The following is a 23,617-nucleotide window of genomic DNA, read 5'->3' as shown; positions in this document are numbered from 1 at the left end:
AAGTCAATGGTGGAGCTCTTTGGGAAAGAGGCCTTTTCTGTGTACAGAGTTTTTCTGGCTCCTGGCCACTGCCTCAGTACAAATAAAGAAAACACTGTCTGGACTTCCCATCTTTGTTCATTCTTCTAAGTCTTGGTGCCTCCTATTACATGTGATTTTATCATTAATAACAAGAAAAATGTAAGTAATTCCTCGACAATTTCTGCTGGTAATGAGATTGTAATCTGAATGCTCACGTACTTAACAGCACCCATTACAGGTATAAATACATGGCTTGCTATCTTGGCATCATTTGTTGCAGTTAAGTACTATTTTTAATACTTACATGTGTACTTTGGCTAATAGTTTGGTTATTTTGTCCTTTGTTTCTTCAGTCACTGCCTTTGTAGAAAACATGACCTGATGCAGGTGCTTTTTAATATTTATTTTCTTACACTCATCTAAACCAAAAGCAAACCTCTCTCTTTTCATATTACATATATTTTACAGCTAAAGACCTGCTATTTGCTGCTATCTTCTCTACTTCGGAAGACCAACCTCTACTTCTGAAGACCAGTGCAAAGAAATCCTTTAGCTTTCTGTATCTCCTTATCATCACTAATTATTGCTTTTACATTATGATGGTTAAACCCACCACTATATCTGCTGAAAATGTTCCTCTTCTGAATTACTTAATTGGAGGTTTGATTTTTTTTTTGCCTATAGGTGTTACTTTTCTAGTCTACCCATAGTTCTGTTAATCTGTATTTCTCGTGACATTTGCTGTAGTTTCTTTCTGTCAGTCCCACTTGAGTTTGAACCCTACTGTGTCAAAAATGACATGAAACAAATTCATGTTATTTGTCTTTTAAACCAACTGACTTGTCTTTCATTTTATTTTACTTCTTTATTTTCACTTTCTCCTCTTTTTGCTCTACGCAATGAAATGCAGTGGGACTAAAAGAAGACTAATTTAACTAGTCTCAGCTTTCCTTCAGGCTGCTTCTGGCTGGAGAAGGGCCCAAACTAAAACCATAAGGTCAACAATGCTTCCTTCCTAAATCTTCCCCGTCTACTGAACAGAGCACGGTTGAAGCTTTTGTGTCCAAATACACATCCAGACTTCGCTAGTAGTCCCTAATTCCGTAATGGACTAAACTAAACTTGGTCTCAGACCAATTCTTTCTTCTAAGACGCTGGCTGTCAGCCTATCTTCATCTGGAACAACTTCCTGCATACTCCCCTTGTACCACTGTATGGAATTGTGCCTGGAGTTTGAATAGAAACTCTCTTCCCCTGTAACTTGTGACAGCAAAAATCGACATCATTAAAGAATAAAATGGGAGAAGATATGGTGTCTGGTGCAGAAGACAGCAGTTAAATATTCTGCTGAGGGTTTTATCTGGAAACACTGTTAAGATTGGGCTACTTTTCTCTGATTCTGTCCTCATTTCTGTAGCCACCAAGGGTTCTTTGTGCACGAGAGAGACACATGAAGCCCTCCCTGCGTTACAGGTGGAATTGCAGTGCAGTCAGAGAGATCCAGGATTGCAGGATCTCAGGGAACTTGAAACCTTTCCTCAGGGAGAGGTTTCTTCCTCCTCGTTTGTCCTTTTGCTAATGAAATCCTTCCTAGGGACACGTTCAGTGCTCTACAAGGAACTCCAGGCTGTCCACATGTACTCTAATTCAATGACACCTTTGCCTGTTTAACATAGGCAGCACCGGTATTTTAACAGACATTTCCTGCTTATTTAAATGTTTGTTCTTTGATGCTGAAAGCCAACTCCACCACTGGCCCAGGGATTCAAGCCCACTTCCTCTCCAGCAGCTACCAGCCAGGCAGGGGAACACTGCAACCAAAGCAAGAAAGATTATGGGAGCTTCCATGTGCAATCCAGGAAGCCAGAAAGGGCTTCTGTTTCCAGAGCACAAGCAAACAAGCTGTACCAAGTTAAAGTCTGACATAGCTATATATAAAATTCAGGCAAAGTGTGAGGCTGGGAGGTGGTCTGTCTGCTCTAGGGAAGCACTGGGACAGGGGTATCAGTTATGAAGTTCATGTGTCACCCGTTTGGATTCAGAGATGATGCATCAGAATTTCCTACTTCTGAACAACTCGAGTTTTAGACAGGCGATGCTTTTTTAAAAGGTACATGCAAGAAGAAGGAGGGTAAAGTGCAGCAGGAATGTGCTGGCAACGCCTCACTGAAAGGGGAGTCCAGTTACCCCAAGAAACAGGGGCTGCTAATTCAATGGAGGAATAAAGATCCCAGAGAGCCTGGGAAAAACAAACAGGCCCTTCCTTCTGGGGAGTGAACTGTTTTTCAGGATTCCTTGGCAGGCAACCAGCCACTTGGCTTTGTAAGGTCTTGTTCTTCCTTGCAAGGACGAAAAAAATAACTGAAGGGCTCCTGTTTTATTGAATAAGGTCATCATAATGCTCTCAAAAAGACCAGTGCCACTGCTCCTCATTGTGAGAGCTATGGGGTGTAGCTGTACATTACAGGTGCTTGAATAAACAACATTTCCATTTTCAGGAGAGAAGAAATTACATAAAAGTCAAGCCTAATGACTTCGACCCAGCCAGCTTTCCCCCGACTCTTCACAACCCCCCTTCCCACATCCCAGGCAGCCTCCAACCCAATACCACTGCCTGTCTCGGAGTGCGTGACAACGGAAAAAGGCCTTTTCTCCCACAGGAACAGCCAGTGCAACCCAGATAGGCTGTGGGGAGGCTTAACCCCTTCGCTGGCTGGCCACATACCATGTATGATCGCAGGAATGCTGTGCCACATATATATCTGTTTCCTGAGCTACATGTGGTTTTTCTTTTACTTACCTTCCCCATTCCAGCATGAGCATGTCCCAGCTTGACCACTACAGGGAAATTTGGAGTTGTGAGCTGAAAGACAAAAGAAGGAGCTCCTCATTAGTTATTTCTTTTCAGCCATTGTAGTTGAAATAGTTTACTTTTATTTTGTAGCTTTTATCCCCTTCCTGGATGCTGATAGGAGGATAAAAAGGTCAAATAAAGATTGTCCAGGTGGTAGGACAATAAGCAAATAGCTCTTCATTGGGACCCATATGATCAGAAATGGAGACCAGGCATAATTCCTCAGATCTGACCCACTTTTGGTGCCTGGTAGCAGTAACCTCTAGAACCTTCTTATTTTTTCCCTCGGCTTTTCCCACCCTGTATGTATGGATGTGTGTACACTCACATGTGTGTAAAAAAAGCTGCACCTGCAAGCTTGAGTAAGTGAACACTTTCAGATGCTGAAAACATCTGAATTGTGAGAAAGACAAGGGTTGTTTGTTTTGCTTTTTCTTCTCCACACAGACTGCTTTGGTCTTTAAAGTGAATGTGAGCAGTCCTTCGGCAGCTCCCATTCTCCTCCTGTCAGCAGTGGTGGAGGCAAGGAGACAGGGAACAGGGGCCAACCCTTGGGTGCAACTCATAAAGTCCATCTATTCATAAAGCCTCTTCCTCTCTTCTCTGACTTCAGAGGTGGGTATAGAGAAAAAAAGAAAACAAAGAAGTGTTGGAATTGGTAATAAAAATAGAAAAAATTACGTCATGTCTCCTCCCTGGCTTGTGTGGTGTTTACATTGGGCAGGGTCCTGCCATCTGAGCCGTGCAAGTGCATCGCAGTGCACATGTGGGATTTCACTTGGAGAACTCTGAGTATCCTCTCTGCCTTCTATTCCCCAGTTTCATGCTCATGCAAGGATTCACTTGGAATGATTGGCTGAGGGCTGGGTAACTGGACTGGTAGGAAGTGCCTACCACCTGGAGTAACCAGGTGTGTATACACCACACCTCTGCTATGTACTGGGTGGTCCATTTCTACGCCTCTACCTGACACGCCTGTGATCTTCATCTTGTCCTGTGCTCCTGATCCCTATGATCTAAATGTTATCTTTTCAGTACATAACCTGCTATTTTTTATTTAGTATTTAATTTTCTTTAATAGGAATTATTTAAAAAAAACCACTCTGCCTTTACCTAAATGCCTGAAGTGATGGGCTCTACTCCTTAAGCAGTTAACCCAAAGATCTGGCAAGGGGAGGGAGTTGAATTTTGACAGATAAATGGGTCTCCTCTTTATTTAAGTTTGAGAATACATAAACAAATTGTTCTTGTGCTAATTACCAATTGTTTGTATGGACAGGCAGGCGCTACACCCTAAAGATAGAATGGTGCTGCAGTCTCCATCTGTGGCAGCTTGCTATAAATAACAAAACTAGTAATGAACACTGATGTGTTTTGCTGTTCAGCTGCTTATGTAAAGAAATATCACGAGAGAGGAGAAAAGTGAGCGCAGTATGTTCTCAAACAACATGTGTCACTTGTGAGGACCTTTTTCAGACAAAAAGCTGGAGGATCCTCTTTGGACCACAGAAGGGCACACAGCTGCAGTAAATCACAGTCCTGGCACAGGCAGGGACCAGCACTCGCTGTTTCAGATGAAGAGGCAAGAGAATGTGATAGGTGGCCATCCTGAAGTTAAGCATATGTCTGGGCACATGATTTTGTGCTCTATTTCCCCTTCGCCTCTCTAATTCATCGTAAGAGCCTGAAACTTAATTTGCTGCTGGCATAAATGAATCAAATGGAGGACTGCACCTGAGCCTTACTGAAGACAGGGCTATGGATGGACTGTGCCAGGCCTTTAATGCTGGTGGACGAAAGGCAACCTAGCAGTTAGGGCACCCACCTGCTCAGGCTCTGGGAGGCATGGTTTGCTTCCCAGCTCTGTCATCCATGCCCCATGCACACAGTTTGAGCCAAAGCACTTGCAAGCCCTGGCCTCTGTCCCCTGTTTGTGTGCAGAGGCAGCAGCTGCTTCTACAGCACAGGAAAAGCAAGCTGCACGCCACGAGCTGGCCTGGTACCCTGGCAAGGAGGCCAAAGAAGTGTGCGGGACAGATAATGTTATATCAGCAGCTCAGAGCAGCCTGGGGCAGGAAGCAATGTCTCTGCTGCCCTGTGTGTGTACCTACCTGCGAGTTTTGCTGAGGGAGCCTGGCTTGAGCACAGGGCCAGGGAGTGGGAAGCATCTGTTTTCCTGTGTACATGCAAAGAAAGTTTGGAATCCAATAAACAACCCAAGCTTACTGCTCATCTGGAAGAAACCACTGGCAATGATAAAGCTCTGCTCAAATCTCTCTCTTTCCCTTTGCTTCTTAGACACATGAGCTCAACTTTCTCGGCAAGACTTGGCCTCATCCTGCACAGGGATGCTGGAGTCACAAGCTGCTTGGCCTGGCCGTAGTGCGTGGGATTTGGGGTGAAACATGGAGTTCAGAGAAGGGCAATGAAGCTGGTGAAGGGTTTAGAGCGCAAGAGTTATAAGGGGTGGCTGAGGGAACTGGGGCTGTTTAGCCTGGAGAAAAGGAGGCTGAAGGGAGACCTTATTGCTGTCTACAACTAACCTGAAAGAAGGTCGTAGCATGGAGGGTGTCAGTCTCTTCTCCCAAGTTGTGAGAGATGGGATGAGAGGAAATGGCCTCAAGTTGGGCCAGTGGAAGTTTAGGTTGGATATTGGGAAAAATTTGTTCACAGAAAGGGTTGTCAGGCAGTGGAACAGGCGGCCCAAGGAAGTGATGGAGTCACCATCCCTGGAGGTGTTTAAAAGATGTATAGATGAGGTTCTTAGGGACAGAGTTTTGTGACAGTGTTAGGTTAACAGTTAGACTCGATGATCTCGAGGGTCTCTTCCAACCAAAATGACTTTATGATTCTATGTTTCTATGGATCCAGACCCTTAATGTGTGACAGCCTTGCTTGGAAAGCTACAGCTCCAGGGAAACACTGGCGCATGGCTTGCCAGGAATCTGCTTTTGCCACTGAAACCCCACCATATTTCCATGTACATAAACCTACTTTATGGAGGAAGCAATGAGAGAGAGCAGCACATACACATAGCTGCATTTTATAATGGGTTTATCTAGTGACAGTGGAGTTCCCTTAGTCTGAGCTGAAGTAAAGTGGAATCGAAAGCTTTCAATAGTCCACAGGACTAAAGCGAACAGAGTCCACAACCACCCAATAATGGACCGGGGAAGCTCTTGCTGAAATGGGCTGAACTTCACTGCAATCAATGGGGATACTTCCAGCTTGTTGGGACTCAAGTCCCATTTCTATTGCTAATAAGGTGGCCAGCAGCATACTTGGAAAGCACCCAGATAGACAGGGAAGCCAAAGGAAGGGAGAATGTATTATTATACATGCAGCTATGAGGCAATTCACACACATACATGGTGAGAAGTTCTGGGGGTGGCCACAGCCACCACAAGGGCAGACCCCTGAGATGAGTATTTACACACACTTAGTCATAGACTTCCTGGGAAAGAAGATGCTTATAATGAAAGGATAACATGAGTGTTTAATAAGCAAAGCATGCTTTTACTGAAATCATGCAAAGAAATACATCTGTGTCTTTCTACATGTTGTTTTTTTTTTTTTTTAATGTGTTGTAAGGGCTCTTTTTTTTTGAAAAATGTGGAAAAACACTTCGATGATTTTAAAAAGTACAGGAACTGTTGACAGGTCTGGTGTAGGTTTTGGGATGCGACTGTAGCACAACAGCTAGCTCAGTGATCAGGCACAGGGTGTTAGTCCATATGCATAACTCAGCCCTTTGAATTCTATAAAAATCCTATAATCCTATAAGCTGTGCGAATCCGAAATCCTATAAGTTTATTCCCAGATGTTGTCACCCAAAAGCAAGGTTTACCTGTGTCTTGAGAACTTGGTGTATGAAGATGCCTGTTTAGAGGCAAGCAGGAGTTTGATTCTTGAACTAAGGACTCAGCAAAGCCAACTTTGTTAGGGGTGATGGGAGAGTCATGAAGTTATTTCCAACTTACAACACTGCTGGCCCAAACTATATCACTTTAGCACCTGATTTTAAGGGCTGTGCTCTGTGTGTAGTGTCACGGCAAAGATCACTTTGCAGTTAATCAGTATTTTGGCACTGGTGTGTAAAAGTGAGTGCTGGTATGCATACATTAGCCTTTATTTGAAAACGTATGGCTGTAAACTATGACACTTTCCCCCTCACCCTCTGTCCCTCCTTTCCAACAAATAATGAGGTTTTCAATATTTCTCGTAAAGGTATCAATATTTTCTGTATTTCTTGCTGTTGGAGCAGTAGAAGAGAGTTGGATCTAAATTGATCTGAAGTGAAGAATCTTAAAGGAAACCTGACCTATCCTATAAACACAACACTTTCCACTCCTTTGTTTCACTCAGGGCGCTCAAGAGAGATGCTGATTTTGGGTCTGTGATTTTTTTGTACTGCCCTGTAGTCCATGAACAATGCAGAATGTCTCTTTTGGTTTTCTTCTGCCATGTTTAGTTTTGTGCATCAGTTCACATTATCCATCTCATATTATGCACTTCCAGTTTCCAGTATTATTCTTTCTTCTGCAAAACCTTTCCAGTCAATGCTAAAATGAATAGTCCAGGTGCAATGACATTATGGATACTATTAGAAGGATCTGGGGAGATGGGAGATGGAGTCATTAAAACTTTGGTCTCTTGGCACCAGTATTGTCTTACCACAGCGTCTGGTATTTTCAATCAGGCCAAAAGCTCCCATAGCACAAGGTACCGTAATTTTTGCTTCACCCTTCCCCCAGAAGTAATACTGTGATTTTTTCAAGCTTTTATACTCTAACACTGACCTTTCAGTTTATTTAGCTGCCTCTACTTGTATGACGACAAAGTCTGTTCTGGGTGGTTACCTAATGGATTATGGGAATGTTTTTCACGCATTTGAGAGCTAAATGTTGAAAATAATGTGTGTGGCACTTCCCTGGTGTCAATTAAGTTGGAGGAGTAGTGAATATATATGATTTCCTGTAAAAACAAGAAGGCTGATTCAAATCTACAGGAAAGTAATGATGTCATGACATGATGTCATTGTGTTTATGGAACTATCTTACTGAAAATCTGAGCTGAAGATCAGCACTGGTTGCATGCCAACCTTGCCAGGCGTGGCAAAGTCAGGGCTGTACAGTGAAATATGGAGGAGAAGTAGTAGTGCTCCCCATTATTCATTTACTAACGAGTCGACATAATCACCAACCGCATGCGGCCCAGCTCACTCAGCAGATTAGTACTTTGGCCCCATGGAGGTTTGTAGTGGCAAATGACTATGCCAGACAAGCCCTTCCCCTTTGCTCTTTCCCAGATCAGAAATAGTGTAAGAAACAACAAGCAAAGATGGGACAACGTGTTGAACAATAAGAGTTGCCAGCATTAACATCTGTGCTCTATTAAAGACACGTGATACAGATTCCTTTAAAACATACATGTGTGTATTCATTACTGTATTATAATTATAGCACAATGAATTAAAAATCATTAGCTGGGGAAAGAGGGCCTATGCTTCCAAGCCAGATGAAGTAAATCCTGAGAAGGAGTAGGTATCCTCAAGGGTCTCCAGAGGAAGGAGGAGATAGAGATTATGATAAGAAAAGTGATGAGATACTTGTGACAGGAGGAGTTCAATAACAACTGCATCAAGACAACATTGTACAAGGCAGGACATGATGCAGTATGGTCATTGATAGATGGGATGGCAGCTGGAGTACAACAGGGCTCCTTCTTGCAAAAGAGGAGACAGCATATAATTTAGGATGGGTTAAATTTTACAGAGCTTTACTGAGCTGGGGTGATGAAATCATGGCTGTGGACGGGGTGGATGATTTAGTCTATGGTACTTTTGGTAGTCTATAAGGGACGCCTGTAAAATCAAATGGGAATAAACTGACACACTTGATGCAAAGCACTGTGAGGGTAGAGGCCAATGTTTTAGCAAGCAAGCAAGTTTTGGAGGTGGCATAAAGAAGAGGCAAGAATGAGGCTGCTGATTAAAAGGTTTTGGAGTAGAAAAGGGGACTTCTCTGCTGCAGGCCTGGATATCAAGAGAGCAATGGGAGGACCAGCATCAGTGTAAAGCAAAGGATCAGATTTAAGGTGCTTTAGATGGATGGACATTTCATTTCTTTCAGCACTGAAGCTGAGACCCCTGGCTTTGGATAAGAATGAACTTAGTGAGTAACTAGATAGCGATATTGCAGAAATTAGTTTGTGCTACCTGAAGTCAGCAGTGCTTTAGGGTGTGAACATCCTTTGGGTTGGTAAAAAATTAGCTTTTGATTCTGACATTGCTTTTAAAACGCACCACACACACACAAACACCAAAAAAAAAAAGAAAAGAAGAAAAGAAAACCCAACAGCAACATGACTTAGTTCCCACATCCTTGAGTAAACAAACCACAAATGAATGTTTCATGGCTCCTAACACTTGCTGTGGTTAAAACAGGTCACAGAAGTGAGTGGAAAGGGTTAAGCATGAAATGGAACCTTTTGTTGTAAATTCCACCTCTAATGTTGCTTAACTTCTCCTTTATTTGAGATAAGATGCTTTTGGATTTCCAGTAGTCCCCCTCAGCACTTGGAGGATAAGAGTGTGAGCATTTGATATTATTCTCATTACCTTGGATCTTCAAGCATGAGAACTATATGAACATATCCAGACAAGCAGATGCTCAGCAAAAAAACAACATAGTATGTGTGTGTATGCATGTGCTTGTGCTTGTATTCGCACACATATCTAGCAGTCCTGGTCAATAAATCTCCATTACCATATCTTATAATACAGGCAAGTTTTTAAAAGTTTGCTATGAGTACATAGAACAGTTTAATTTCTCGATGTGTGCTGTTCGCTTAGCCAGTATTTTGCAGTGTGGCCTTTAGGGAGCCCTCTTGTCTTTCCTTGTTTGCTAGGAGAGTGAATACATTCCCCCAACTCAGTATGTTGAAAAGCGGTGTTTGTTTGTTTGTTTGTTTGTGTTTGTTTGTTCTTGCCTTTGTTTTTGTTTTGTTTGTTTGTTTCCCCTGGGATACGGTGGAAGAGAAGAGGAATCTCTTCAGTGTCCTCTTCCCCCTGACCTGAATTGGGTACTTTTGCTGTGTTTTTCTCTAATTAGAAAATTCTGTTCCCCATGTAAACACATTGCAGAGGGTGAGATGGTGAACACCAGTTTTTGACTCTCTAGGAAATTTGTTTTGATGGGTTACCCTTGGAAAAACTGTAGCGCCTAAGCTGTGGTAGAAGATACAGGAAGGAGATAAAGAGGAAAAATGCTGGAGTCTTCGAAGACATCTCTGATCCAAGAGTCCCTCAGGTTCACAAGACATTGGCTGACAAAGCTCTCTCTTCACTCAGAAGGTTGACAGTACCATTTTTGGGGCAAATTCTGAATTCTCATTGATTTCAAAATGAGTAGCATGGAGTTTCTCTGGAGAGAACAAAATTCCTTGAACTTCACAGTAGAAAACAACCTTCAGCAATGGACACCATAGGAACAATTAGATCCCACTGAAGCTGATCGTGCCTCTGCTACTGCTCGTCTCTAACCTCACCACGCAGTCTGCTGCAGGTGCTTTCCCATCTCCAAAGGGCAAAGTGAGTATGGTTCTCACCCCAGCTTCTACGCAAAGTGAAGCTGTGTTCCCTGGCTGCAAAGCACAGGAGAATCACACATGGCTCCAAGGGCTTGTTTGTGATTTAACAACCTTCTGCAACACATTTGAGAGTGGTGCACTTATGTCAGTGTGTAATAAAATGAGAAGCAGGCCCTGGGCTTATTAGTACATTCACTGAGAAATACTCTGCCTGACACAGAAATGGCTCTGATGTTTTGTTGTGAGTCTCATGCTGTTGTAACTGTTCCAATGACCCCATGAGGCCTTGGCTGACATTGCCATGTCAGACGCTGGCAGGAAGAAGGCCACAAGCAATGAGGCATGGATGCTGCCTGGTACAGGGAACGGGATGCCATGGTCCACTGGAACATTTGAAATACCCCCTGGGCTCCTGAAAGCTGTTGGGTAATGGATCACTGCCTTCTTCCTGCTTGCCATTCTTCAGCGCTCAGAGCTATAGAAATAGCAGCACAGCGAATGAGGCAGTCGCAGCTGGACTTTTTTTGGAAAGATCCCTGTTTTATTTTTGTACTGGTTTAAAAGCACAGCCGGTGATCTTGATTAATGTTCCAGAGCATAAGGGACTTTGGACATAAAGAAGAATGAGGAACATGGGATGTGTCACCCTACAGCTGGTATCTCAGGCTATGTCTATACTAGTAAATAGAGCAATGTCATAGCGAGAACAACAGCCCTGAGTTGACTATACTGTTATAAATTGTTGGACTGTTCTCTGGCATATTCTGGCTCAAGCCAAGTAGCCTTCTCCCAGACAATTCCCAAGCACAACGTGGAAAACAGCATGACAGCAGCCATACCCCCTTGGGTACTTTGGAGGCTGAGAGAGTTTGACAGCGTGGCTGGGGTTGGACCATGCCAGAGCTGCCAGACAATGCACCTAGCACTGTATGGTTTGCTGCTGCTAATGTAGCCTCAGTCTATCTCTTGGGGTTGAGCTGGAGTGTAGTTTTTTTTCTCACTTTATCATAGGATAGAATAATAGAATCACTTTGGTTGGCAAACACCTTTAAAATCATCATGTTTAACTGTTAACCTAGCACTGCCAAGTCCACCACTAAATCATATCCCTAAGAACCTCATCTGTCCTACCTTTGTGCCCTCTCACATTAGTGTTTTATTTCAGTTGTACACATGAATTATTTATCACATGCGGCCATATGTCATGCCACTCCCATATGATAATTTCCACTGACTACCTTTCTCAAACAGAATTCATAGTGGTTGCATTTTCACTTACAGCTACAGATATTTACACCACATTTCTTTTGCCCACTGACCTGGAAAGTCAGGTGTTACCTCACATGAGAAATGTTTATGCTGTGGGTTCAGTTTGTTCTATTTTACAGCCAGATTTTATTTTCAGCATTTTGAGCCCTTAGGCTCATGCAGGAAGTCAAATACTTCACTAATATGGCCTGTCAGTGAGATACACATCCGCTGCTCTTTGTGCACTGGGGCATAAATATGGACCGTGTCTCCAAAGACCTATTCCATGGACCTACCTCCTCCATGGGTTGCACATGGAGTTAAACACTGGCAGCAGGTCTTCTGAACCTTAAGGTTGCTGTAACATCTTTTGTAGCCATCTAGAACAGGTGGAGGCCAAGTATGAGCCTTGTTCTGCCTACATCCCTGTTCCCGTGCTTCAGAGTTTCAAAGTTTCTTTCTTCAGATAAAAATCTTCTATGTTTATCCAGACTAATTTTTGCCTCATGGCAGAGACACTGAGGACATGAAAGGCAGTCATTGTATCCTATGATTGAATTAGCTCTGTGCCTCTTGAGATTTCTTAGGAACTTTCAAATTATATGTTTTTGATAGGAGCCAAAAACTGTAGGAAGGGCTCTGTTTCACCATCTCTGCAAGTTCAGTAGTTGCCTGGGGAAGAAAATGAACTCCCAAAGTGCAAACTTCATATTTTCAAAGCTGAAAGAGTCATGTTTCAATGATTCTGTGAGCGAATACTAATTTAGTTTTTTTTTTTTTTTTTCTTTTAAATCCAAAAGGGAAATTAAATGCTTCCAAACAGTAAAAGGGAACTTTTCCTGACATTAATTCTATTTCTCCATGATAAATTCTTGAGGCTTTTGAGATTTTTACTTTGGGTTAGGAAAATAATCTGAAACCTTGAAACCCCTCGAGAGCTGAGAAAACTTTTTTCTACCTAGGCTTTCAGGGCATGAGCCCACAATGGCACCACATGGGTATTTGTCTCCCTCCTGTGGTTTATTCTATGAGATTAGATACAATCCTGCTCCACCTGTTTGCTAAAGCCATTAGAGCTTCCAACGAAGTGGAAGAAACATCTTCAGTGGGTGTCCTGTGTGACTATCCTATATGCAAACTTCGTCAGCAACCTCAGTGCTGAGTGACAACCCAGTTTGCCATTAATAGTGAAAACCATTATGGGAGTCAAGCAGGCTCCGCACAGCACAGAGTTATTTTCAGCTGGGACTGGCCTCTGTTTACATCTTTTCCAGCTGTAACGAGAAAGGGGCTCCTGAAGCCAACACATTCAGAGGAAGGCAGTAGAAACCACTGTGTGCATCAGCCTTTTTCATCTCGCAACCACCACCTCGGCCAGCAGCATTTTTCCCCCACTGAGCGCGCACATGGATGTACCGCAGGCTGCAGCGGCCAGGAATGGCAAGCGGCAGGAAGCAGAGAAATTCCTTTCCGAGTAACATGTAGACCCTCTTCTTTAGCTTGGGCGAGCCTGGAGTGGCAAAGGATGCTGTGGTCTCCGTGAGCCCACTCCTTCTGTTTTGTCTAGAGAGAAAGGGTTCGCCCTTTACTGGAAAAAGAGGTGGAGACCTGAGCTGATTTCATCTGTGAGGCAATATCTCCACTTCTCTGGGATAAATGAGACAAATGTGACTGAGCTGGTCCACACCCAGTACAGGAAGGTATTTGTTTCTTTCCCAGGCACATTACCAAGGCTGTCATGAGAGCCAGGTTGGATTTTGGAATGTGGGCAGAAACCCGCATGGAGGTAAAGGGGCACATGCCCGAAAGAAGAGCATTGAGCTCACCAGGGGAGCTCGTGCCTGGCGCTTGGGCTGGATGCAGAGCCAGGCATGGGGATGAGGTAAGAGGGGCAGAGGTACCACTCGCCTACGCTGCCTGTTGTCACCAAATGTGCTGTCCTTCCATTGCTGCACGAGCACTGTGCTCGCTCACAGGCAAAGTCTGAAACTAGTTCAGAAAGATGGGTTTCTGATTTCAATTCTACCTCTTTTCTTCCCATCAGACTTCATTCCACTAAGTTATTTTCCAAAAATGATTGCTGAAGTCTTTTAGAGTGGTCCTGGCTTTATTTCTCATCGAGAAAGTGCCAGGCTCCCAGAAATGCGGCAGCTAAACTTCTCTGCTGAGCTTGTGTGCTGCACAAACAGTCGCTGTCAAAACATATAGACCAGACTTCAGGGGAGTGGGAGCTCCTTTTAAATAACAACAACAAAAATATTTGCAATGACAAAGAAAAAAATTTGCTTTGTCAAAGAAGCTAAATCATACCTCAATCTGTTTAGGACTAGTCAAAGTCTGTTAGATGAAACTTAGTCTCAAGCGGGAAAAGCCAGCTGGCCTTTTCACTTTTTCTCGGTTTGTTTCTTCAGTTCTGAAATCAAAGAGAGTTTGGTATACACTTATCTTTGTGGTCATCTCAACCACCATCACCCGTCAGTTGTGGGTGGGACAGTGAAAAAATGTTCAGAACTTCCCATGCAGAGGTGGCTCAGCTAATTTCATGCTCAGAGAGTAGCAGGTGTCCAGGCAGTGTCTCTATGCAATTTTGGACTTCAGTAGCAAGAATCTCGATACTGGACCTTGAAGACAGAGTAGTATTTCATATACATCTTGTAGACAGCCCTAATTAGCTAAATTAGTTTGTCTGCATCATAAATGTAAAGCAGTGCATCCTGGATTTGTCTCTAATTATGGCATTGCTGTGGTGATGGGTTGCAGACTTTTTTTTTTTTTTTAACTTTCTCATTAGTACTTAGCTTTAGGCATTTGTGAGAAACCACAGCCTCCAAAAGCTCCCACTCCTGTCCTCTTAATTTTGACTCACAAGGTTTTAATGGATGAACAGAAAGCAAAGAAAGCCTTTGGTTCTCATACCATTCAGCAAATCTCCGGCTGGCACTGGCATTGTTTGGGAACCCTTGTGGGGATGAAAGCAAACTCTGTACAGATGTGGCCTCTTCTGAGACCGCTCTCTGAGGCCTGTTGATTCTCAGAACAAAAAGCACGTGAGGAGGGTGACTGGCAGGGGATTTCCATGAAACGCTCCAAGTGAAGTTATTTTAAACTCATCCTGCACCACACAGGGCTAGCGATATTCCTTGGTGGGGGTGGGAGAGGTTCCCAAAAGCACGAACGCTGTTGTGACCCTTTGTACACAGTGAATTTTTCCATAACCTCAGTGGGACCGGAGCTGGCACGTCTGCTGCACACAGTGGGACGACGCGTGGGGATCCTCTCATGATCGGCTCATGAAGCACGTCATGACGAAGGCTCACCAGTTTGGAGCTGGGAAATGTAGAGCTGAATGAATGTGGCAAAAAAGCTGCATGTAGACAGCTTATGCAAGGACAGCTCAGGTGTTTCTGTTCCCAGGCCTGTCTAGGGAGGGAGAGGGGGGTTAACATGCATGGATCTGGTCACTGTGCATTTTTAGACCTTGGTTTCCACCCATGAGAAGTTAATGGGGTGAATCCATCTGGTTGGCTATATCTGTGCCTGATGTGAAGACACGCTCATGGAGCACTTACGAAAAATCCTGTCCTTTCTTCCTGAACCTCATGTAGGGAGTTTATGAGGCATGATATGCGAACCCTGTCCCATGAAAGGATTAACCAGCTCTCAGAAACTGGGAGTGGTAAATGGGGTCCCTCCTGAAACAAATTCCACTCTGAGTACGACTGCTGATTAAACTGAGGCTTTGGATGGTAAAACTGTAACGGGGGCAGGAAATTTGATTACATCCATCAGTCCAGCCGTCTGACTTCATGCAGCTAATGCTATCCTGAACTCATCACTATGGCAGCATGGCATCTCATACGTAAAGACTGAAGCCCTGGCCGCACTGAAGGCAATGGGAGTTAGCTTATTCATTTCAATAGGGCTATAGTTTCTTTTGCAATGTCTGGTAAAGAATGTTTATCTCAAATTCCTCTCCCACTCTGAGGTATTTTCACTGTTTTATTGCTTGGTGATGCAACTTTTAAGCAATCCTGTCGGGATGGCCTTTCGTGCCCAAAGTTGAGGCTGACTTAGAGAGTAGGAGGGCAGCCGAAAGGCTGTGGTTGGTCACCCAGCTTATGACGCAAAGTCCCAGGGGAGACATGGACCAAAGCTCCATCCCAGTGGCAGGGAGAAACAAGGTCTTCCAGGAACTCAAAGCAGTGCTGGGAAAGCTCAGAGAGAGGGGAAGTAGCTGACCCCTTCTTTTCTCTTGTCTCTTCCCACATATCTGTGAGATCTCAGATATGACCATGAAGGAAAGGCAGGGATTCTTCTCTCCATGGTGGCACATCTCCATACCACACCAGCACTGGCCTGGGACCATGGCGCTTGTTTGTCCTAAAGTTTCTGGATTGCCAAGGTGATGCTAGGAGACACAAATAATTTCTATATGTGATTTCATTCTTTCATGCCATAAGCTAATTGCTTCCTCGTACCACAATATGTTCCAGCTGTTGGTCTTTATCTGTTTCTGGGTTTCTTCTGTCACTCTGGTGCATGGGTAATTTAGAAATGGTTCCCACATTTCCTCTTTTACTTCAAAAGAAATAAGAAAACAAAAACACTCACAGGCAAAATCTGCTTACTCCTAACTGTATTTGTTCATGTGAGAGGCTCCAAGATCTAATTCTCTAAAATATTGCCTATTAAAAGGGTTACTTTTCATTTGTTGATGCAGAGCAGAACTTCTTCCTTGGTGATGCTGCATATGCAGAAGCCCAGACAGAAACGGGACAAGCTAAGCTCTGCCGTATGTGACAAACCCAGCTTCGATCTTCAATATGTGAGACTACTTGTCCAAACTTACTGAGACTTCCCTGGCTAGGGAGTGAGGGAGAATGAGGACTCTCTTGTCTGTAAAATTTGATGTGATCCTTCTGTGTTCCCACCAATAGATAACAATAATTATTTTGAATTCTCTTCCTCTGATCTACAGGGCTGTTTCAAGAGGTGGTTAAGTGGTACACAGTATGATATAGACAGCCAGAGATCAGATTTTCAGAACTGTAAGGAATCCATGTGAGAGATGAATTAAACAGGTCCTTTTCCAAATACAGCCTCGAAACATTTTCCAACACCCAAGAGCAAGATTACACTTAGTGTGCTTTCAAGATATAGGGTGGCATATCAGTTTTAGTTATTTTCAACTACAAATGTTATGAAGGGAAGAGAAGAGGTATAAGGAGTTGCCCAGAGAGGTGGGTGAACTTGGCAGTGAGATTCAAAGCTGACCTTTTCAAGAGCTGTATTAATCACCAGCTAAGCTAACATCTGACTTGTAACTTCAACAGAAGACAGGCTGCTAAGTTTATGGAAAGAGTGAGGGAGAATTTTTCAGTGAATTGGGAGGAAGAAATGAAAATGGAAATGGCTGTATGGGATAGGTGTGAATTGCAAATGAGCTGGCTAAATGGGGTAACACAGAGGCTTTTCTGCTTTAATTCAGTGTGAGTGTAATGGGAGGCAGATGGCCATGGACACCCTGATGCTTGGGTCCTACCACTCTCCTGTGCTTACAGATTTTTGATGGGAACCAGAAATGCAAAAAATTAAATACTCAGGTGCAATCTGAACTAGCTCTGAACTTTGATGACCTCTGTTTCAGGCTTATTAGTCTGATGTGTCTTGGGAGTGTCAGCTGGTGGCCAGAACTTTTCTCCCAAAAGATAGCCAGCAAGGGAGGACTATTGCATGACCATGCCGTTCATGAGTTGCATCATGCAGCTTACAATGCTGTTGGGCAAATGTATCCAGCAATGAGCAGGGCAGATTTAAACTGTGCACAAAATTTTTATAATAAATGGGTTTTATACTGACTCCAGATGACATCAAGAAAGCCTAGTGCTACTGCTGTCCTGGCCAGTTCCTTTCTGTGAACTTGATCAGATGAGTCAGTGGTGAACAGGTACTTCAGCCCTTTGGGTCATGCTTAGGACATGGCCCTTGCTGCCAGGTTGGCTATGGGAAGTGTATCATATAGTGCAAGTCCATTTGGAGTATGGGGCCCAAATTTGCCACGTGTGTTGGCAGCCATGCAAGGCTGGGACTCTTCCTCTTACGTGACGTGACAGCCCAAGCCCAGCCATCCAGGCAGTCAAAAGATTGGCACTCTGAGCTCACACAGTGAGCCTCACAGAATCACAGAACTGTTGAGGTTGGAAGTGATCTCTGGAGACCATCCAGTCCAACCCACCTGCTCAATCAGATTCACTCAGAGCAGATCACGCAGGGATGTGCCCCGGCGGGTTTTGAATGTCTCCAGAGAAGGAGACTCCACAGCCTCTCTGGGCAACCTGTTCCAGTGCTCTGGCACCCTCAAGGTAAAAAAGTTTCTCCTTGTATTCAGATGGAACCTCCTGTGCTTTAGTCTGTGCCTGTTGCCCCTCACCCTGTTGTTGGGCACCACTGAAAGGACTCCGGTCCCAGCCTCTTGACACCCACTGTTGAGATATTTATAAACATTAACGAGATCCCTTCTCAGCTTCTCTTTTCCAGGCTGAATAGACCCAGCTCCTTCAGTCTCTCCTCATAAGAAGGGTGCTCTAGGCCCCTCATCATCTTTGTAGCCTGCTGCTGGACTCCCTCCAGTATTTCCTTGTCCTTCTTTACCTGGGGAGCCCAGAACTGGATGCTGTACTCCAGATGTAGCCTCACCAGGGCAGAGTAGAAGGGGCAGATAACCTCCCTTGACCAGCTGGTCATATTCATGGTCAGATGTGTCTGATTTACATTCACAAAGTCTAAAACAATGTATGTCAAGTGAATAAAAGAGTTTTCAGGCTGTTAGAAGTACACCTATGTAGGGACTTTGTGCAGGTAGAAAAATCGTAGGGCCGACCTGGCCTTCACACTGCTTTGGGGCATAAACCAGCAGCAGGAAGGGAGGAAGTCCCACAGACATCATGGTCTTTTATAATGAGGGGCTTGTGCTGACCATAGATTATGTCGAAAAGCACTCTGAGTGCCTTCAGGTAATAAAGTAACAGCGTAATCCCGTCATTCATTAGCTCCTGCTCATCCTCTTTACTGCAAATATAGCCTGAGTTCCCACATTTGGAGAAATAAGGGCTTAGGTCTAGGGTTGAATAGAGCTGATCAGTTTGAGAAAATGATTCAGCTAAAACCAGCACTGCCTGAAAACAGAGGGCACCTCCTCCGGTAACTGCTGCTCCAGTGCTGCCAGCTTAGGGCTGGGGTCTTCAATGTACTCAGCGTTGTACAATTCTATAAGGCAAACATACAGGTAAAACACGACTGGGGAATAAGCAGCAAAGCAGCCACGTGCGGGTGTAGTGGGAAGATGATCAGCACAACGAGTATGCATCACATTGTGATAGAAAATCTTTACCGGTCTTGAGTAGTTACCAGGCTAATCAGGGGTGGATCCTGCTATCGCGGTGTAGCTTACTCTGAGACTGATTTTTTGACAGATGGAGATGTGAGCAGCTGTCATAGCAAAGCAGGTCCCTCAGCCATTCACATGACGCTGAGTTTCCCAGGCGTGCCGGCTAAGTGTGCTCAAGCCAGAGTTTCTGTCTTACCTAACCCACAGGCCTGGACCTGATCTGTAGTAAAACTGCTGATGAAATTTCACACACTCCTTAGCTTGGATGAAGTTTAAGAATGAAACCAAAGAACTAAGCTCTTCTTGAAGATGTGTTCTTCGCTTCCAGAATAAAAGCCCAGGGTCTGGAAATCTGAGATCAGTATATTTCCATTGATGAAAATTCAGTTTTGAGCATGGTCTGACAGAACTCTGACTTATTGCCTGTCTGGGTGCAGTGGAAAGTATATTTGTTTGCAAATCCATGCATTGGGAAGGACTTGCAGAGATGTTTTTTCCTTGGAGACAAGATGACCTATTATCAATATATACAATTAGAAATTAAAATTAGAGTATACTATATTGAATACTGTGCAAAATAAACCTTGCTTCAAGCATTTACAGTCAAAACAGACAATCTGAAGGAGAATTATCTTCATTTTTGGAATGAAGAACTGAAACACTGGGAGATTAAGTGACTTGACATGAATCAAACAACCAATCTGTGGCAGATCCAAGAATAAAATCCAGATCCCACTGAAGCAACCTAACCAGGAACATCCTTCCCATTGAATAGTTTAATTAACATAAATTAAGCAGCAAGTTGACTCAACATGTTTTTAATTTCACATGTGTACTTCAGAGAAAATGATAATTGCATTTTATAATCTAAAAATAAACAAACACATATGTCTATCAGAAAAACAACAGGCACACAGGAAAAATAGTTCATCCTTTCATTATATTTGGTGTGAAGTCCTTTGTTAGGACTAAAATTGTGAAGGAAGAAGGCAAAGAACATTGTCCTTCTGCATGAGTTTATTAAAATTAAAAATAACCCTTCTTTTAGGTCTGTGCTGTCTGAGTGCCAGGGCTCTGTGTAAACAGAAGAGCCAAATGACAGATTCTTTTAACATGGATCCTGTCAAATCTACCACAGCCACAGTCAGCTCAGTGACATTCAGTGGGCAAGAGGCAGAGCTGAGAATTTGCTGGCACCTAATGTGTGCATTTGAAAGGATCCAAAGAAGGAAGGAGTCTGGAAAACACCTGAGCCCTCCCGCGCACTGAAAGGGAAGATGAGAGCAAAAGAGATACAATAGCAAATCCCAGTCAAGGGGAAGATGTCTTTTAAGCTCAACGACGAATCTGTCTAGTCTTTGAAGTTGGCTATGCCAGGCTTCATTCCCAGACAGCAGGGTGAGCATTCCTCTCTAAAATTAAGCCCCCGGCAATTGCTTCCCCCCAAGAATAGTCATGTACTGAGTGTAGGAAAGCTACACGAGTGACAATAGGATTTAAAGAGTAAGAGAGAGAGAGAGGAACTGATTTAGACCTCATGGGAACATTCACAGGGCCTTTACTACATGCAAAACACTTGCATTGAATTAAGCTAAATCAATATAAGCCAGCTGGAAATGGATCAATGGGGACAGCGTTCATGAGCAAATGAGAGATTATTTGTCAGGAGCTGCGCAGCAGCTGAAGGCCATGTAGCCCTGGTCAGCACAGATTAATGGGGGAAGGTCAAAAGCCAACAGCTCTTGTGGTAACCGCTCTTGCAATGCATGATGCGAGCACAGCCGCGTGTCTGCACACTACACCCCTCCCTGATCCCAGCAACATCCATCACCACCCCTGACAGCAAAGTACTGAGCCTGATGCAACTGCCCCGGCTGATGAGAATCTATCAGCTGGAGCTGGGTGCCCTGATAAAGGGTTGTGTATCTTCCAGTCAGCCTGGAGCACATGCTGAACAACTGCAAGTCTGCCCAGTGTGTGTTTTGTTTGTGGATCAGCCTTTACTATCTCGGAGTCTTTTCTGCAACTCTTTTTCCCACAGTTAAAGTGAAACTAGAAAATTTGGCAGACCCCTGGCTTTTGTCTACACAGGTGAAAAGGCACAACACGCTCGTCCTGTGACATTACTACCAGTACAACACAAACCCTGCTTTGATTTTCACTGGGGTGATTTAATGCACTTTCGTCAGTGAGGAATGTCAGGAAAATATAAGTAATATTTGATGTACCCAGTGTTATGTCTGAGATTGTACTCAGAGGCAGAAACTTGGCAAACTGGAACGTGGTGGCTGCATCCTTCCAGTGACTGCTCCTGAGAAACTGCTCATGTTCCACTCTGCTTTTCTTCCACGATCAAAGCTTGAAGACCTGTTTTAACATTTTCATTGTGCTTATAGGCTTCCATATTAATATCTCATTTTGGGGAGTAGGTGCCATTCAGAAGGAGGTGAGCAGTGGCTTTCAGATTGGCTGTGTCCTGCACACAGCATGCCAGGAGGGATCCCACTTCTGTGCCCAGGTTTATGTTACTTGCCTCTGAAGAACTGGGAATGAGAGACAGAATAAAGCAGACCACTGTCATACTCCTTCAGTGAGATACTTCTCACCTAATATTAGACACCTATGAATCTTATTTTTACGTCTGCAGTAGCCAGACTGGGTAAACTTTACAATCAGTGGAGAGAAATTGTCTGTTTCAGAGCCTGATTTGTCTGAACTATTTCAAACACATACCTCAGGCTGAGAACAGCTGCTCCCCAGTAATGGCTGTATTTCTCCCCACTGATGACAGACAGTGCTGGTGATCAGGTCAAATAGACACCTGCATAATACATATCTAGGGGATACATGTCTGCATTTGGTTAGGTGAGTCCTATCCCTTGAATGAAATTTATTTTGAGCAACACCCTGGTGCCCATAGGTAAAAAAAACACCTAAGAAAATGCTCTGACGGGAAGAGTGGAGTCATTGAAAGCCTCACCTTAAAGGAGATGGTGCTGTCTGGGAGTGTGATGGGTAATTGGAGAAAGTTTAAACAGGGCTTTGTTGTCCATCAGTAGATGCTGGGAGCCAAGGAAAAGGAGGAGCCTGGTTTGCTCTAAGGTGCTGGGGAGTGGTCTGCAGTGATTGCGCATGGGTGTGTGGACACGCTGTGTCCTTCTGGCCTCTACTGCCAGTGTGGCTCTCAGTGATTGTGTGAAATGATACTAAGTGACTCTTCAGCTGAACGCTTCTATGGCAGTTGGAGGTGGCTTTATTTTTTACAATAGCTAGTGCTAAAGTACTGAATGCTTCTAACAGTTTTGAATTAAGTCTGACATCTGACGCTCACCAGGATGCTGTATCACAGGAATTTGAAGAATACTGGCTTCCACATAAAAAAAGAAACATGTGAACCATATATCATTAAATAGCACAATAACCAGGCAAAAATGCAGCTGAGTTTGTGGTTGCCAGGGGGTTGAAGAGTCAAGCTCCTTGATTTTGAGGAGCTGAATCTCTAGGAGGAGAGCAAACAGGGCTGGAACCTGAGACAAAGCAGTCAAAATCTACTGAAGGAGCCAGAGTTATTTTTGAAAATGCAGTTTAAAATTGCCATCAGAAGGAAGTTATCCAATTCAGACTAAAACTGACATAAGACAGATAGTGCTATCATGACACAGAGGATGTAGGCTGGACAAGAAAGGAGACTGGCAGCAGAATGGCTCATTGAACATGGAGCTGCTGTCCTCGTAAAGCAGCACACAGATCTACAAACAACACAAGTCAGGACAATGGCTGGTATTTGGAAAAACCTTCAAGAACCACAGTAATTTTTATCACTTTCCAAAAGCTTCTCCAGCATGGACAGAGAGGACAATAGCACCACGTCCTAAGATGACTCTTCATGGGACCAGTGAACTGAGCTGCAGAGGATTAAAGCACTGTCATCTTGAAAGCAAATGAAACGCTTTTGCCTTAAACATGGATGTTAGTGCAAGCTGAAGTGTTGCCAGTAATGGGCACGTTAACATGGAAAGCAAAACCATAGGCCATTGACCATAAATAGGTGAAGCTTAGGACTTAACTGAGGTGATTTTATTCCTATTAGAGTTGTGACTAAACTCATGGGCAATTAGCAAATTGGAAGAAGTACAATTTATAATCACACCAAGGGAAAAGATTTAGCCATGAATAAAAACATGCCACTCCCTTCATCTCATTAAAGAGGTAACTCACCAAAGAGGCAGAAGATCAAAACAATTGAAGAAGAATCTGAGGATATCTTCCAAGGGAAAGGGAACCTGTTAAGGCTTGTTACATATACCGAAAGCACAGGCCAGTCAAGTGAAAATTCCCATGGCCTGGGAATGGTTGGTCAGCTGATGCAGCCTGGTATAAATTTGTTTATGTCAGAGAAATGAGGTATTTATTTCACACTAGATGTGCACTAGATGGCGTAGAGGTGATCACATCCATTTTTGGTAGATCTAGTCACCTGGCGTAGCTAATGGCTAAGAGAGCACCACAGTTTAGTG

At 43.8% G+C, this 23,617-nt stretch overlaps 1 protein-coding gene across 2 annotated transcripts in view; it reads right to left on the bottom strand.

Moving 5' to 3' along the window:
- SYN3 (synapsin III) overlaps positions 1-23,617 on the bottom strand; it is a gene marked incomplete at both ends in the record, with an annotated part of 177,939 nt that overhangs the window by 30,771 nt on the left and 123,551 nt on the right. For both annotated transcript variants that reach the window (XM_080346313.1, XM_080346314.1), the window contains one exon: positions 2,822-2,884. In XM_080346313.1, coding sequence (XP_080202439.1) covers positions 2,822-2,884 — 63 coding nt within the window. The remainder of the gene's footprint in view (positions 1-2,821; positions 2,885-23,617) is intronic.

The sequence above is a fragment of the Nesoenas mayeri genome (genome assembly GCF_963082525.1).
Source record: "Nesoenas mayeri genome assembly, chromosome: 1".
NCBI classification, from domain to species: domain Eukaryota; kingdom Metazoa; phylum Chordata; class Aves; order Columbiformes; family Columbidae; genus Nesoenas; species Nesoenas mayeri.
This window is presented reverse-complemented; position numbering and strand designations above follow the sequence as displayed.